The sequence below is a fragment of the Eutrigla gurnardus genome, assembly GCF_963514095.1.
Source record: "Eutrigla gurnardus genome assembly, chromosome: 2".
Lineage (NCBI taxonomy): Eukaryota > Metazoa > Chordata > Actinopteri > Perciformes > Triglidae > Eutrigla > Eutrigla gurnardus.
This window is the reverse complement of record NC_139916.1, coordinates 14687593-14702360: the sequence shown is the minus strand read 5'-3', so window position 1 is coordinate 14702360 and position 14768 is coordinate 14687593. Positions and strand designations below refer to the sequence as shown.

Sequence of the window (14768 nt, the reverse complement as noted above, 5' to 3'; positions counted from 1 at the left end):
TATAGGCGGTCGCCTAGAGCGCCATCTGCTGGAGGGGCGCCGCGAGGCGCCCCTCCAGCAAAAAAAAAATATATATATTTTTTTAAAACAATGAAAATAAAAATGAAGTGAAAGACACGCTGGAAAGAGTTACCTGAAAGTTTGTTGTTGTTGTTCAAATGAAACTGTTGTGATTGTTCTTGTGGTTGCTGTAATTCAATACTTGAAAGTTGTGATTTTTTGCTGTTTGCTGTTGTTGTTCAAATTAAACATGTGTGATTGTTCATTTGGCTGGTGTAATTCGTGTGTGTGTGTGTGTGTGGGGGGGGGCACCGGAGAGCAATCTCGCCTAGGGCACAAAATTAGGTAGAGCCGGCCCTGGAGGTCAGCACAGCAATGCTTTTCCTCCATGCAAACAGTAGCATGGAGTTGTTTTTTAACTGATGTTTACTTCTTCCAAACACAAATTTAAAAAAAATTGAAATCATGCACACAATAATAATCATATATAGTAACAATTGACAAGTAGAATCTGTCTAACTTCCACTCAATACCAGTTCAGCTTGTTGGTGTGTTTTGCCCTCTAGTGGCCAAACCGTATACTGCAGTTACTTAGGAACAACTGAAATTCCCATGACTCCAAAGTTCAATCTATTAAACTGGTTCTGTATGAGCTGAATTAGCAAAGCAAACAAACAAACAGCGCGTGTAATTCATAGCTTAAGAAAACCAGTTTTAGCGATATTTAATAACCCTCAGTCACGTGACACTCTGCTTGTTTATCTCCTGTAGGATGTCTTGTTTAGATATCATAATAATGAACAAAAAGTATCTGACACAGAGCTGTGTTATTTTTTTTTTTTTTTTTTCAGTGGCGTCCTTATGGGCTTGATCATTGCAAAGAATATCGGAACTAGATAGAGTCGTTTATGACCTGGAGCTATAATTCCGTATTAACGAGAGCCAACTAACTTAAGGCACACCTCCTTGAGATAGAAGCGGGTGCTGCAGGATCGCTCTCTCATTCCATGGTCTCGGGCTCCGACTGTGCGATGGTTTGGCTGGATGTACTTTGTCACCCAGGCTGGGTCATCTCCACGGCGCTGCTGGCGCTGGTGCTGCGCCTGCAGCGCAGAGGACGCTGGGATCCACGCGGCTGCGGCGTGACGCTGAAAGGGAAGACGGCCGTCGTGACGGGAGCCAACACGGGTCTGTTGAATTGAACCTGTTACCATTGTAATATATATAGGATAAGGATACAGATACGGGGCTGCAAGAGCACACTTGTATATGCAACCTAACATTTGTTATGTGGCAACACTGTTGGAAGTGGAAAGGCTCCTGCTTCTGTTGCGTTTTAAGACCCATCTGTGAATTAGATTTACTTCTACAGCTTCTCATGGTCCAAGCGTTTCCACACAGCCTGAGGTTTTACAGGAATACCTTTGACAGGAAAGCTCATCTCATAAACTCATAAATCAGTAATGATTAGCCTACATCAAAGAGCCTTTTGTAGTCATTTTCTTGAACATAACTTGAAGTAAATTAAAATGTATAACTACAAACACGACAGTAAGGTGACTGTTAGTTTTCATGATGACTTTAAACGTTTGAGCTAGAAGAAACTTTGTAGCCTTTTAACGATACGAGCGTCACATTGCAGTCCATGTTATTATACTCACGTTGATGATGGTCGCGTTCAGAGGCCACTCCGATGGCTCAGCGTGGGACTTTACAAAGTGAGCGGCAAGATTTGATTATAGTATTTTAATATCACCTCAAATATTCACAAATCTATGAATTGGAAGACATGTAGGACTTTTCCTGTGTAAAAATTGGTTTACAATGTTTGATTTTCAGCATGGATATTCTATCATAATAATAATAATAATAATAATAATAATAGTTATTTGTATAGTCCCTTTTTTACAAGGTTACAAAGTGTTTTTCAGACAAGAGATTAAATAACACATTGAATAAAGCACTGAAACAGCAGAAGGAACCAACAACATATAACAATAAAACAATATACAGAGAAGTCATTGTCTGAAATTATGTATTTCATGATCTTTTCAGCAACCCACAGATCAAAGAATAAAGACATTTCCTCACAATTTAGTGGCACTTTCCTATTCATTTATGAGAGACACAGATGGCATGTTTTACTTTACTAGGGGAGAGGTGGCACCGAGAATGAGGACCCAGAGAAGGGTCACCCCTATCACACATGCTGAGGTTAAACATCCCAGCAGCCATAATTAACCAAAACAAAATAAACCTGCAAGAGATCCAAACAGGGTTACCACTAAGAAACAAAGCATATACGAAATTAACAAAACTATGCTGCAAAACAATATTAAAAAGCAGTCAAATGCAGGAGAAACGACCTGCATAAATAGATAACCTCCGTCTCATGATTGGCTATTGCTGACAAGTACAGAATAATAAAAACAATGCACGCCTGCCTGCTGAGATTAATTCTGCTACATTCCACCACTACCTCTTGCAAATTCACCCTGACGATGGACTAATCAAGACTGAGGTGAGTACAACGTGAAGGCCACACAGATGCTGGATCAGAGAACCCTCACAGTTACGGCCCTGATCTGAGTGTATTCAGGCAGGGACACAAAACTTGTAGAGCCATTCTGCATCCAAAACCTGTGCCACAGTATAGAGGCACGTTATCACGGGTTGGAACAGCCAGAGTATACTTGCTGATGACTTTCCAGTCCATTCTCAGCAGGTTACAACACAGTGTAATAGGAACGAGGAACCGGTTATGAAGCTAACTAATTTCCAGTGAAGCTACGGGCAGATGGCCTCGGCAACTTGGCATCTTTCACAAGCCTGGCATCAATGAGCCACTTCGGCAGACATACTTGTCCAGTAACACAGCGGCCGCATTAGCTCCAATGTCTCTGCTCCTTGATGGCTGTGCTCCTGGTGGACCTGAGTCAGCACCTTCTCCTCCAAGGCCACAAGCAACAGCAGCTGGAACATTTCCTCCGAACCATCTGGGTGGAAGACCTGGTTTTTCCTCAACCAGGCATTGGCATTGTCCAATCATTACAAAGTTGGGCTGGGACATCTGTTTCTGCTCCTCATGGTTGGGACGGCGCTTCAGTCTCCAACGTCTTCCTGAATAACTGGGTCAGCCTGCTGGAGATCATAAACATGAGAGGGAGGATTATGAGGCAGGGCTGTGACAGCAGCTTACGTTGCCTCCAACTTCCCCGACTGCAAGATTCGCTGTAAGGGTCCAGGTGCCAGGGGCCATGACCCCAACTGCAAGATTCGCTGTAAGGGTCCAGGTGCCAGGGGCCATGACCCTAACTGCAAGACTCGCTGTAAGGGTCCAGGTGCCAGGGGCCATGACCTCCACTTCCTGTGTGCTTGACGGATGCTGACGGGATAGGGCATCTGTGTTTTTATTGCTTCTCCCTGACCGAACGATGCAAGTTGAGCCTCCGATGTTCAGTGGCACACAGCTTAGCAGACAACAGGTGACTAAGTGGGTTGTTGTCAGTGTACACAACACACTTGTGGCCCAGCAGGTAATCTCTGAGCATCTCCCGCATGGCCCAGTTGAGCACCAGGAACGCCAATTTCATCAAGCTGTTTGTCATGTGGGCTCTGTGGGCCCTAGACCTTTGTTGGCATAAGCTATGTGCCTGTATTTTCCTCTTTGCCCCTTTGAAAGCACTGCCATGAGTCCTCCATGACCTGCAACCACCTCCAGGATAAAGGGTGGGGAGAGTCGGCTCCATATGCCAGCACTTGGTGCCATGGTAAACTTCATTGCCTCAAAACTCCTCTGCCCTCTTCTTGGACTTTGGACTGCAGTTCTGCCACCAGCCAATGTAGAGGGGCCACCAATTTGGCATTGCCCTCTACAAAGCGTTGATAGTATCTGGAAATCCCCAAGAAGGACCACGGGTCTGATACGGTGGTGGGGGCATGCCAGCTGGCTACCACTTCTACGCTCTTTGGATCTGTGGACACACGCTTGTTAGTGATCACATGGCCCAGGTTACTCACTTCTACAAAGTTTTGCTTTGAGGCTATCTTGTTGGAGCCGACCCAACACCATGGTGGAAAAACAGCAGGGACCCGTACCCGTATCCAGGGATTCCTCAGTGTCCCAATGTGGGGGGGATGCATCCTTTCTTGTCTTGTTGTTAAGCTGCCTCTAGTCAACACACATGCGCAGATTGCCATCCTTCTTCCTGACCAGCACAATGGGGGGAAGCGTACAGCACTCATACAAACTCTACAATGCACTTTTTTGTGCACAGGAGTTGACCCTCCCGCCCTTAATACTGCAAATAAACAAAATCTGTTTAAACTGTACAAGCCAGCAGCCAGTAATGAACCAAAACAAAATAAGACAACAATAGAACTAAACCACGAACAAAAGAAACCTAACGAAATAAACAATACTATAGGTTGCAAAAGAATATTAACAAGCTGTCAAATGCTGCAGTTTAACACAAATATGCGAGATAGACAAAGTAAACAGGATAAACCAAATAAACGGAATAAACGAAAAGTCTAAATAGGTGATGGTTTTATTATGGTGCAAGAAACTCTCCGTGGTTAAAAAGCCTCTACTGTAAGAGGTTTTGTTACACTTTCACTAAATCTGTGCTGATTTTTTTATTAAATCCCTTTTTTGAGTTAATTTAATTTAATTTACACAATGTAAGCTTCACATTGTGTAATGATTTTTTCTTAAATAGCCTACATGATGACCAATCAGAATAATTGATTTTGTCACTGATTTCTAATTCATTTGTATGGCATAATGCAATTCAAAGAGCTGTTTATTGTCAAAGCAATGCATGCATCAACACAAAAGATGGAAGCTGGAGCAGCGGAGAGACAAACACCATGTAAACCCATGCAATAAATAAGGAAATTATTTCATGTTGCTAAAAAGGTCCTGAGAAGATGGGAATATCTGATAGATTCTGTAAAGCCAGGACATGAAGAGCGCTATAACCCCCAGGGCAGCCACAATCTGATCTTTCCATAGTTTGTTATGACCATAAACCCTAGCAACTCCTTCCTCATTCCATGCTGATTTCCGGCACACTTATCTGGTATCCTCTCATCAAGCAATCATAACACACATTCAGAATCAGAATGAAACCAAAAGCTCTTCAGAAACTGTAGATTCAAACTAGAACTATACATTGTATGGTTATCAAGCATTGCAAACAGCCTTTTTTTTGCTCTGTTCCACTGTGCTAGGCATAGGAAAGTTCATAGCATTGGACTTTGCACGTCGTGGGGCCCGTGTTATCCTGGCCTGTCGGAGCGAAGCCCGGGGAACAGCAGCACTTACGGAAATCAGGGAGAAATCTGGAAACTATGACGTCCACCTGCGTCTGGTGGACTTGTCTTCTCTGGACTCTGTCAGGGAATTTGCCGAGGGGATTCTCGAAGAGGAGAAAGCTCTCCACATCCTCGTCAACAATGCCGGAGTATCAGGTGTTACACGCAGCGGAAAATGAGCCATTCGTTTTGCTGCACCAGGCAGTCAGAAACCATACAGTGTAATAATGCAATACCACAAACAATGTGTTGTCTTGTTTAGGAATTGTACTCTATCTCTCTCTCTGTTATTTCTTATTTTATTTCAGTAACTACATGTAATTTGGACAAAAACAAAACCATATCTAGTTTGGCTTCATGCAAGCTAAAACAGTAACATTCCACATCCAGCTGTTGAGCATACTGTCCCCGTTTTCTTTTATTTGGTATGTAATTCAACACAGTCACAGCACCAAAAAAAGAATATTGAACCATCCATCATTTTTTATCTCCATTAAAGTGTTTGTTTCTCAGCCTTGACAACACACTCAGCAGAGCAACAGAAGACAGTATACAACTGGAGAGGAGTACTATTGTGTATTTGTAATCTAAGTTGTAAAATCCAATCACATTTTTCTAATTCTACTATCAGGTTTACCCAGGCAGATAACCAAAGATGGGTTTGACGTTTCTTTTGCCACCAACCACCTGGGACCATTTCTCCTCACCAACCTGCTGCTGGGTAAGGCTCTGTAGCCTTTCTTTAATACAGCAGGTTTGTTTTAGACTATGAAATATCATAATGTACTTCTCACCTCTCTTTCCTTTCCTCTGATTCACCGCAGACCTTTTGAAGCGTTCAGCTCCGGCGCGTATTGTCACCCTCGCCTCAGTAAACCATAAGAAGGGTGAAGTGGACTTCTCTCATTTTCATGGCGAGAACCTCAATTACCACATGGATAAAGTCTACAACCACACCAAGCTGCACAATATCATCTGTACCACCGAGCTAGCACGCAGGCTCGAAGGGACAGGTAGGCTTAAATCACGGGTTGTATGATTGTCATCCACCATTATAGCAAATGTTTGGTCTTTGTATGAGCGCAAATTAAAATTGTATTTACCTAGCACAATATTACAAACCATAAATTTCCCTCAAGGAGCATACAATCTGTCTTTTGGAAGAAATGTCATGCAAGAAACGTAAAATAACAACATAGACGATCTAAAGCTGACTTCCATTTGACCCCGGGGGCAGACAGAAACGCTTTACTTGGAGACCAGAGAGTTCTGATTGGAGTAGAAGCTTTGGGGTGGTCAGACAGGAAGAAAGGGGCATGGCTATCAACGATTTGTAAATCTTTAAAAACTGCACATTCATGCATATGAATGGTCACGTATACTCTATAGATAATCTACAAAGAGCATCTCCAAAGCAAATAGTTGAATTGATGAGCTGTTGACATGTTTGTGGGCTGAGTATCCAGGTAAAGTGTCACCAGTTAACGTAGATTGGATTTGATAATGATTAGCTTCAAGCAATGTAGATCAGGAAATGAGACACTTAGACTTGCTTTTATTGTCATTGTTACAGGAACAACAAGATTATGTACAGCAGTCCCCAAAGTGCAGTTTCAACATTTACATAACAACCTATACATAACTTTACAAATAAATATATATATATAAATATATATATATATGTAGAAAAATAAAAATAAGAATACAAATAAAAAGTGGATGAGTGCAAAGAGGTATACATTGTATACATTATTGGCATCAGGCATATTCATGGGATATGTTATTTCAAGATGTTGTTATTGCACATTGTTATTGCACTTTTTTTTTTTTACATTCAGGGATTAAATATGATATATGTTCAGTGTGTATGTTTAGTTCACAGTTCCTTAATTTCTTAATTTCTAGTTCTAGTTTCTTAGACACAGGTCCTCTACTGAGAAAAAACAACCTGCAACCTTAAAGGGGAAATTCACCTTTGCTCATAGTTCTGCTCCTTGAGCAACACTGATAACTAAACCTGGTCTGTGACTTGTTTTATGAGAAAATTGCCATTGACAGCAACTCTGTGCTTGCCAACTCCGCTCTTAGTCAAACACATACCACAGTGGTCTGATCACATTTCAGAATGTACGTTGAAAGTTTATTTTTCAAAGGAAAGAAGAATAAAATATTTTTTCTGTGTGAGGTTTCCATGAAGCAGCTGGAACACATTTTCCACACCAGAGTCTGATCTGAAAACAGCAGAAAAGCAATCTAAAGAGGAAACTCTGCATTCAAAGACTTGTTGCTGGGACTAGCTTTGCTTACGGTTTCCATCTCCCTCTGGACTATAGTTGGATGCAATGTTTAAAATGCTGTCCTGAGTCCCCCCCCCCCATCATGATTAATATCCACACCATCAGCATGAAGAGAATCTCTCATTGTGCAACAACCACTGGCAATGACACATGAATACAGCAGCAGGAATCCAAAGCAGTCCTCAACGGAAACAGTTTTTGACTTGATGTAGTGTCTTTTGCCATTCCAAAAAAGATGCCAAAATTGTTTGTCACACAGTTTCTGAAGATCAAACAATGCAATTTATTATAGGTTCTCAAAGCCAAATAATACCTTCCTCTAAAGACAAAATACAGCTCTAAGATTTTAACTTCATCGTATTTGTGCAGTCATAAACGGGGTACCGATTACATCTGAAACTAAAGTATAATGAGCGCTCTTCTCCGCCAAGTGGTGGGAGGTTCAAGCAAACATGAACCAAACAAACACAATGGCTCTTACACTCTGTTTTCTGTGCCTCTATGTGTTCGTGCAGGTGTCACCGCAAACTCCGTCCACCCTGGTGTCGTCATGACAGAGGTGTTGAGGCACTATCCTCTCATAGTTCGTTGTCTATTCAACCTGGTTGGATTTTTCTTTTTCAAGGTGAGAACATTTTCTTACATTTGTTTGTTCTTGTTTGCATTGTCATTTCTGGCGATCGTTCAAGTTTATTGTGACTGGTTGTTGTTCGGGAACCTCCATCTGTTATATGAATGCAATCTCACCCAATCTGCTGCAGCTGGGAGACTGTTTTGTTTTTGTTTATTAATTCATCTTTGATGACGACCGGTCCAGGGTGTCTACCCGCAGGATGGATGGATGATTCATTCATTTGGGAACTCATGAGCTCGAAATGATATACAGCCGCCCATATAGGGCTTGTGAAAAATATATATGCTGCATATACTGTTTTTATGCAGACACGGGTGGACTAAATAAAATACTTTTTTTATAATGTGGGGTAAAGGAAGGATGCTTGGCATTGGTGGGGCAGGCAGAACATTTTGGGGGATGTTTGCATAAGAGCTAGAACAAAGTGTGTGGCCACGTTGCATCAGCTGGCAGAAATTGTGTCTAATCGGCCCTTTTCATGCGAGACATTTCACAGGAGGAAAAGCACAAGTGCGGGTTGAATTCCATTTAGCTGCTTTGATTTCAGCATCCTGGTATTGTTGGCGTAGGTTCACTGACATTCTTAATGGGACACTTGACTAGAATGGAGCCATTAATGTTATCAGTCACATCTGGGGTTTTCCTACCATGACAAGTCGACACATGCTGTTGTAATTATTAATCAGAACACAAATGCAATGTGCAAACCAGATATCTAGAAAAAAAAACAAGAAAAACAAGTTGAAACTTTTCCACGTTTCACAGCACATCAGCGGACATCCGATAGGAACTAGATGGTACAGCACTGTTCTAAGCCATCATTTGTTCTTCAGAATGGGATTTTTTCCCCATTAACCAAATGCAGAATAGTTGATGAGCACCAAGAACGCCAGTTATTTTTGTTTTTTTGTTTTTGGATCTGTGTTCTAACACCTTGGATTTAGAATCATTGTGTGGTTAATCATACTTTAATGAAACTTAAATCAGTTCAAGGAGACACAAGGAAAGGATTTTGACGAGCTAAAGGATAAAGCTTCTATTTTGTTCTTATGTGATTAAATCCCAATAAAACGACCAAACCCAATAAATGACCTTTCATTAAGCCCGTCCCTCCTTGCTTACTGTCACTCAAACGCTCCAATTCAGCATGCAGATGACAACAATAATAATGATGATTTAACACTCAAAGGTTTTTGAAACAATCGGACTATTGTTTTTACCAGCTAAAATGATACGAGTTATATGCAGTATTTATTACAAGCATTAATTCCAATGTGAGATGCTTGAAAAACTGTGTCTCCGACTGAGTGTGTAGAGTTTAACATGTCAAGATGTATGAAAACGAGGAACCCGCGAAGGGGAAATGCATTTGATGACGACAAACACAATGTACGCGTAATGTTGCAGGAAAGAATGAACTGCAGCTTCTTCCAAGGAAAGGTCAGCAATGCTTACGATCCATGTAGAAGAGAGAGAGCAGGTCTTATATTCAAAAATAGAGCAGGTTAGCCCTAGTATTTTACAGTATGTAAGGGAAAGATTTAATAAAAAACTGTCGTTGTTGGGGGTTTGTAGGCTACACTAAAGATGTAGGTTTATATTAAATTACATGGAGACAAGCAACACAGAAGTGCGATTATACTTTATTGTATTTTTCACTAATAGTACGTGAGAAAAGGCTTTGGGATGAGGACTAACAGATGAGTTTGGCAACGTTATCCCTCATAACCTGTGATATCAATTAATAGCAACCAGGAGCGATTTTACACCAACTCCTGTGCTGTGGATGCGTCAATCCTGAATAGGGCTTTTTATGAACATATCTTGTAATCTAATAATGTCGCTAATCATAGGCTAACTCTTTGCTTGGGCGGCTTACGGCATGCAATCCTTGCCCTGATGCTTTTCTTTTGGTTTCGGAAATATGATGAAAAAACCCTCCAAACCCTTTGGATAGTGAATACAGCACCTTACACACTGCTGCTGCAGGTTTGTTACAAACAGTGCCCGGTTATTTAGTAATGGTTAACCTTTTTATATTGGACACATTTTTACTCGTAGCCAGGGGGATTGAGTCTGAGGGCCACAGAAAGTACTGTATCCTTGATGAATACTAATATTTCCCAGACTTGCTAATTATTGATCTGCTTTGACCCCTGAAGTTGAGGCTTACTATGTAAAAAAACTAAAAGCACAAAGATTCCTACATTGTTTGCCTGATTTGGATGGAAATCAATTAAAAAAAGAGTCAACCCCTTTCAATCAGTTGTAACAAGGTAATTGATGAGATTCTGGAAACACAGCAACGTGGCTACAATGTCAGATAGGAAAAGAAATTCTCTGAACACGGAGACTTGAGATTGTATATATTTCAGTGAGTCAGCAGTTTAGTCACATTAGCAAACCATTTTTAGTTGGAGGTGAAACTGAAAGAGAGGCCGTCCAGATGTTGCTAATTATTCCTCATTGCGCAGGAAAAGCACGGTAGGTTAAAGTGGAGCTATGAAGTTGCTCTGTAAACTGAGAAGGATGAGGACATTTTCAACTTGTTCTTCTGAGTAAGTTTAGCATTTAAACGATGTGTTTAAAATGTTGAAGAGATGTTGAAACTACCTCAGCACATCCATCATAACGTTTGTTTGTGTTGACGATACTTTTGTTCCCTGAAATGTGCTGACAACAGCACAATGTACCATGTCACTGTCTAATCAGGGCTGCACACACACACCCAGCTTTCACATCTGGGATCCATCGCTAGTGTTTGTGTTTGTGGCAGATTGGTTTTGTTCTCCAACCATTCTCTCGACCTAGCGCTTATCCTCCTGAAGTTCATCTGTGTTATCTGAATCATCCGTAGGGGCGGGCAATGCTGAACATCTGGTTAGACGAGACTCACCCAGCAGGGGAGAGATAACACAAACTTACCGGTTGCATGTTTGCATGAGATATCTATCTGTCATTTGTGTTGACTGTACCCTCACTGTCCTCCCCACTATTCTCGTCTTCCTCCCAGTCTCCAGAGGAGGGTGCAATCAGCCCCATCTACTGTGCGGTAGCAGAGGAAATGGAGGGGATAACCGGGAAGTATTGTGACAGCGACTGCTGCCTGGTTCTCCCCGCCCCTGCAGCTCGAGACGCTGCCCTCGCGGTCAAGGACTTTGAGATCTGCGAGAGGCTGACATCAAAGCTCTGAAGCAACTATCAGGCGAATGGAGGATTGATAACAGAAAAGAGGTCAAACTCCACCTTTTTACTGCACTCTCTAATCCAAATATTCTGACATAATGTTCCTCATAAAAGGGACGTTTCTAAAAAACAATATCTGAAGACTGACATGTTCAAAGCACACATGAATCCTATCTTGCATAATCAAAACGCTTCCTCGCGTCCATTGTTGTGAATAATATGGGTCATTTCTTACTTTTCATGTTGTCTGTGTAACTGTCATTGATGAAGATGTTTTCTTCTTTTAAAGAAACTTTCATTCAGATATGGTAATGAGTGGGAAAAAAAGAAAAGGTGACATGCTGACACCATGTGGCCAACTCCTGCTCAGAAATGACAACACAAGGTCCAATACGTGACACGATCACTTCCCTTTATTGACTGATTCATTAACACAATAAAACGTATGAGCATTCAGTGCTTTTGAAGAATTTGTACAGTGTCCCCCCCCCCCCCCCCCCTCCCGGTGTCTTCGGCCTCGCTATTTGGCTGCACAGACGGAGACAGTGAGAGAACAGTTTGGTTAGCAAAGATGTTACATAACACAGGATATCACTTGTAAGTGTGTTTCTAATCATCTTTGGATAATAAAAGAAAGAGTCAAGGCCACGTCTCACACCACTCAAACACTTGTACCTTTCTGACGTTCCTCCACTATTTCATGGATGATCTCTTCGAGCACGGGAGTCACATGATCTAGCTGTTTGGGCGAAAGACGGATGGCGATCTCCACTGTTTGATCCTGGACACAAAAGAAGCGTGAATGGCTTGTGTGAAATGAGTCTTTGGTGGAAAGGATCAGTGTGTGTGTGTGTGTGTGTGTGTGTGTGTGTGTGTGTGTGTGTGTGTGTGTGTGTGTGTGTGTGTGTGTGTGTGTGCTCACAGTATTTCCACCATGTTCCACTTGAGGAAGCTGTTGGACCGTAACCTCTTCAAACTGCCCATCCTCCGACCGAGGCTCCATGTCCTTTCTACCTTCTCTCTCCTACAGATCAGACACACAAACACAAATTTACCTTTAAGAACTACTTTTATACAGAATGGACATTTACAACCTCCAGTCATTATTTCATTGTACTCAGTGTACTACTATGAAGAGCCATGATACCTGCATAGATCCATTATCAATAAATGAATTTGTTTTCTGACCGTTTGTGAGCAGTTTATGAGCTTCTTCTACTGATTCAACACTGCGATCAACCTCCACATGACCTTTATCATTCAACTTGGCAAAACTAAAACACCTAAATGAAAAACTCATGAAGGTTTTGAGTGGATTTTTTATCATGTTGATAAAATAGACAAAAATCTACTGAGATTTTTTTATTGTTATAATAAGTCAATGTTGATGTGTTTTTAACTCATTAACTAACTCATTTTTATTATTTGAGAATTTGCCAGTTGTTGTCTCAATGAATCGATTGATCATTAGTTATAAAATGATGACAAAAAACACAGAAACATTTGTATTGCATTATTCTAAAACCAAAGGGGTTGTCATCAAATAGTCTAATCAAACACACCAAAACCCTAAGAGAAGCAAGAACAAAAGTAAAGTTTGGTATTTTTGCTTGAAAAAAGAATGATTAATTACATGAATATTTGATTATCAAAATATTTGTCAAATCCTAAACTGTACACACATGACGATAGGATGTAAGACGAAGCGCCGACGAGAGACTGAGAAGACATCAGGAATCAGTATTTCATTGTTGCTCAGCTCTACTCCCGCCCACTGTGTGATCACCCAACACCAGCTGCTTACCTTCATCAGCATCATCTCCTTTGGACTGAAGAAGGTGATGTGTCCCTCTGTCCGCTCAGCCAGCAGCGCCACCAGGCACACCAGCAACAAGCAACCCGTCACTGCTCTGCGCATGCTCATTGTGCTCAGACCTGGACACATACGGTACATAGGTATACATGCAGAACGGTAGGCGCACAGTACAATCAGTGTTTCCACACCAGCAGGGGTCAGTGGCACTGAGGCCAGGCCACTTTCAGAAATTAGGGAAGGGTTTTTGTTTTTTCTTGCTGTGGGAAAGTTAGAATAGGTCAAACATACAGCATTTGACTTGAGGTGCAGTATGTGTGTGTGTGTGTGTGTGTGTGTGTGTGTGTGTGTGTGTGTGTGTGTGTGTGTGTGTATGTGTGAGCCAGAAACAGTAACTGAGTTATGAGTAAGAAGGACACAGGGCATCCCATGTCATTATGCAAGGGAGACGTTGACAAATAGATAGTAGATAGGGAAAGAGAGAGGCGGGAGGAAGGGGGGGGAGAGAAGCATGGAAGTAACAAACAACAAACTGCTCCGCTGACAAGCAAGATAAGAGGCCGGAGTGGACCAGCCATACTTACGACAGCAAGACAGCCCTGTGAGAGAATGAAGACAGGGAAAGACAGAAGGAACAGAGAGTGAGGTGGGGGAAAGCCCGAGACAGAGAGGGAGAGACAGAGAGGCAGAAGAAGCCATATGTTACTCACGTGCTGTGTCAGCTTTGGTCAGTTGTTTAGGGAAGTTACTTCCACCGGTCTGAGCGTCAGCTTGTCCCGGCCAGCCTTTATATCAAGCCCTCTCCCAGTCCCTCAGCCTTTTTACTGTCCTCCCTCACATCCGCTCCTCAACAGGCTCCTTCAAGCACTCCCGTCCATGCTCCTGGAAACACACATATTACTCAGGAATCTGGCTCATCTTTTATTAGGGCAGAAAGCTCACCATGTATATTAGGCCTTTGACACGATTGACAAAATCACACATTGATGAGCAAGCACTCACAGGTTTTGACCTTAAGTAAAATAAACTACAGCAGTGTAGAAATAACCAGGTGTTCACTTTTTTTAGAAGGAAGTAAAAGTTCCAAATTATTATCATTAAAATGTACAGTAAGAGTAACAAAATTTTAAAAAATCAACAACAACAACAAAAAAGTACAATGGTCCGCTTCAGATATTATTGAAATATAATTACTGTTGCATTAATGTGTTCATCACTTTCATGTGGTGGTAGAGGTGGTTACTTTGTATACAGTTTATCTGCTGGGAGCCTTGTGAATTTCTCTCGGGATCAATAAAGTTTTATCTTAAACTATAAAATTACATCCTAATTTATTTGTTGAATATATTTTGTATTATTAATCTGAACATGCAAAGTAACAAGTACTAAACTTATCCAATAAATGTCATGGAAGTACAGTAGTGAGTTACTTTCCATCACCCTGTGCCATATCTGAATAAGCAAAGTGAGTTAATTGTAGAACTGGATAAACAAAGAAGTCATTTATCACCCGTATTTA

The 14768-nt window shown here is 41.5% G+C and overlaps 2 protein-coding genes across 4 annotated transcripts; one reads left to right on the top strand and one right to left on the bottom strand.

Annotated features, from left to right (window-relative positions):
• Positions 1 to 968: 968 nt before the first annotated feature.
• Positions 969 to 12623, top strand: LOC311022773 (retinol dehydrogenase 12). 2 transcript variants are annotated; one of them, XM_084024317.1, is made up of 7 exons: positions 969 to 1188; positions 5236 to 5475; positions 5951 to 6040; positions 6144 to 6332; positions 8132 to 8241; positions 11264 to 11484; positions 12361 to 12623. In XM_084024317.1, the coding sequence occupies exons 1-6, from the start codon at positions 1008 to 1010 to the stop codon at positions 11441 to 11443; spliced, it is 990 nt and encodes a 329-aa protein (XP_083880443.1). In that variant the 5' UTR covers positions 969 to 1007; the 3' UTR covers positions 11444 to 11484; positions 12361 to 12623. The 2 variants fall into 2 exon arrangements, with proteins under 2 accessions (XP_083880443.1, XP_083880442.1); XM_084024316.1 differs by having other exon boundaries at positions 11264 to 12623.
• On the bottom strand, positions 11836 to 14095 carry mlnl (motilin-like; the record flags this gene model as incomplete). 2 transcript variants are annotated; one of them, XM_084024334.1, is made up of 5 exons in its annotated part: positions 13960 to 14095; positions 13241 to 13371; positions 12359 to 12460; positions 12112 to 12217; positions 11836 to 11964 (listed from the first exon to the last, which is right to left on the bottom strand). In XM_084024334.1, the coding sequence occupies exons 2-5, from the start codon at positions 13358 to 13360 to the stop codon at positions 11957 to 11959; spliced, it is 336 nt and encodes a 111-aa protein (XP_083880460.1). In that variant the 5' UTR covers positions 13361 to 13371; positions 13960 to 14095. The 2 variants fall into 2 exon arrangements, with proteins under 2 accessions (XP_083880460.1, XP_083880459.1); XM_084024333.1 differs by lacking the exon at positions 11836 to 11964 and having other exon boundaries at positions 12098 to 12217.
• Between the last annotated feature and the right edge of the window lie 673 nt (positions 14096 to 14768).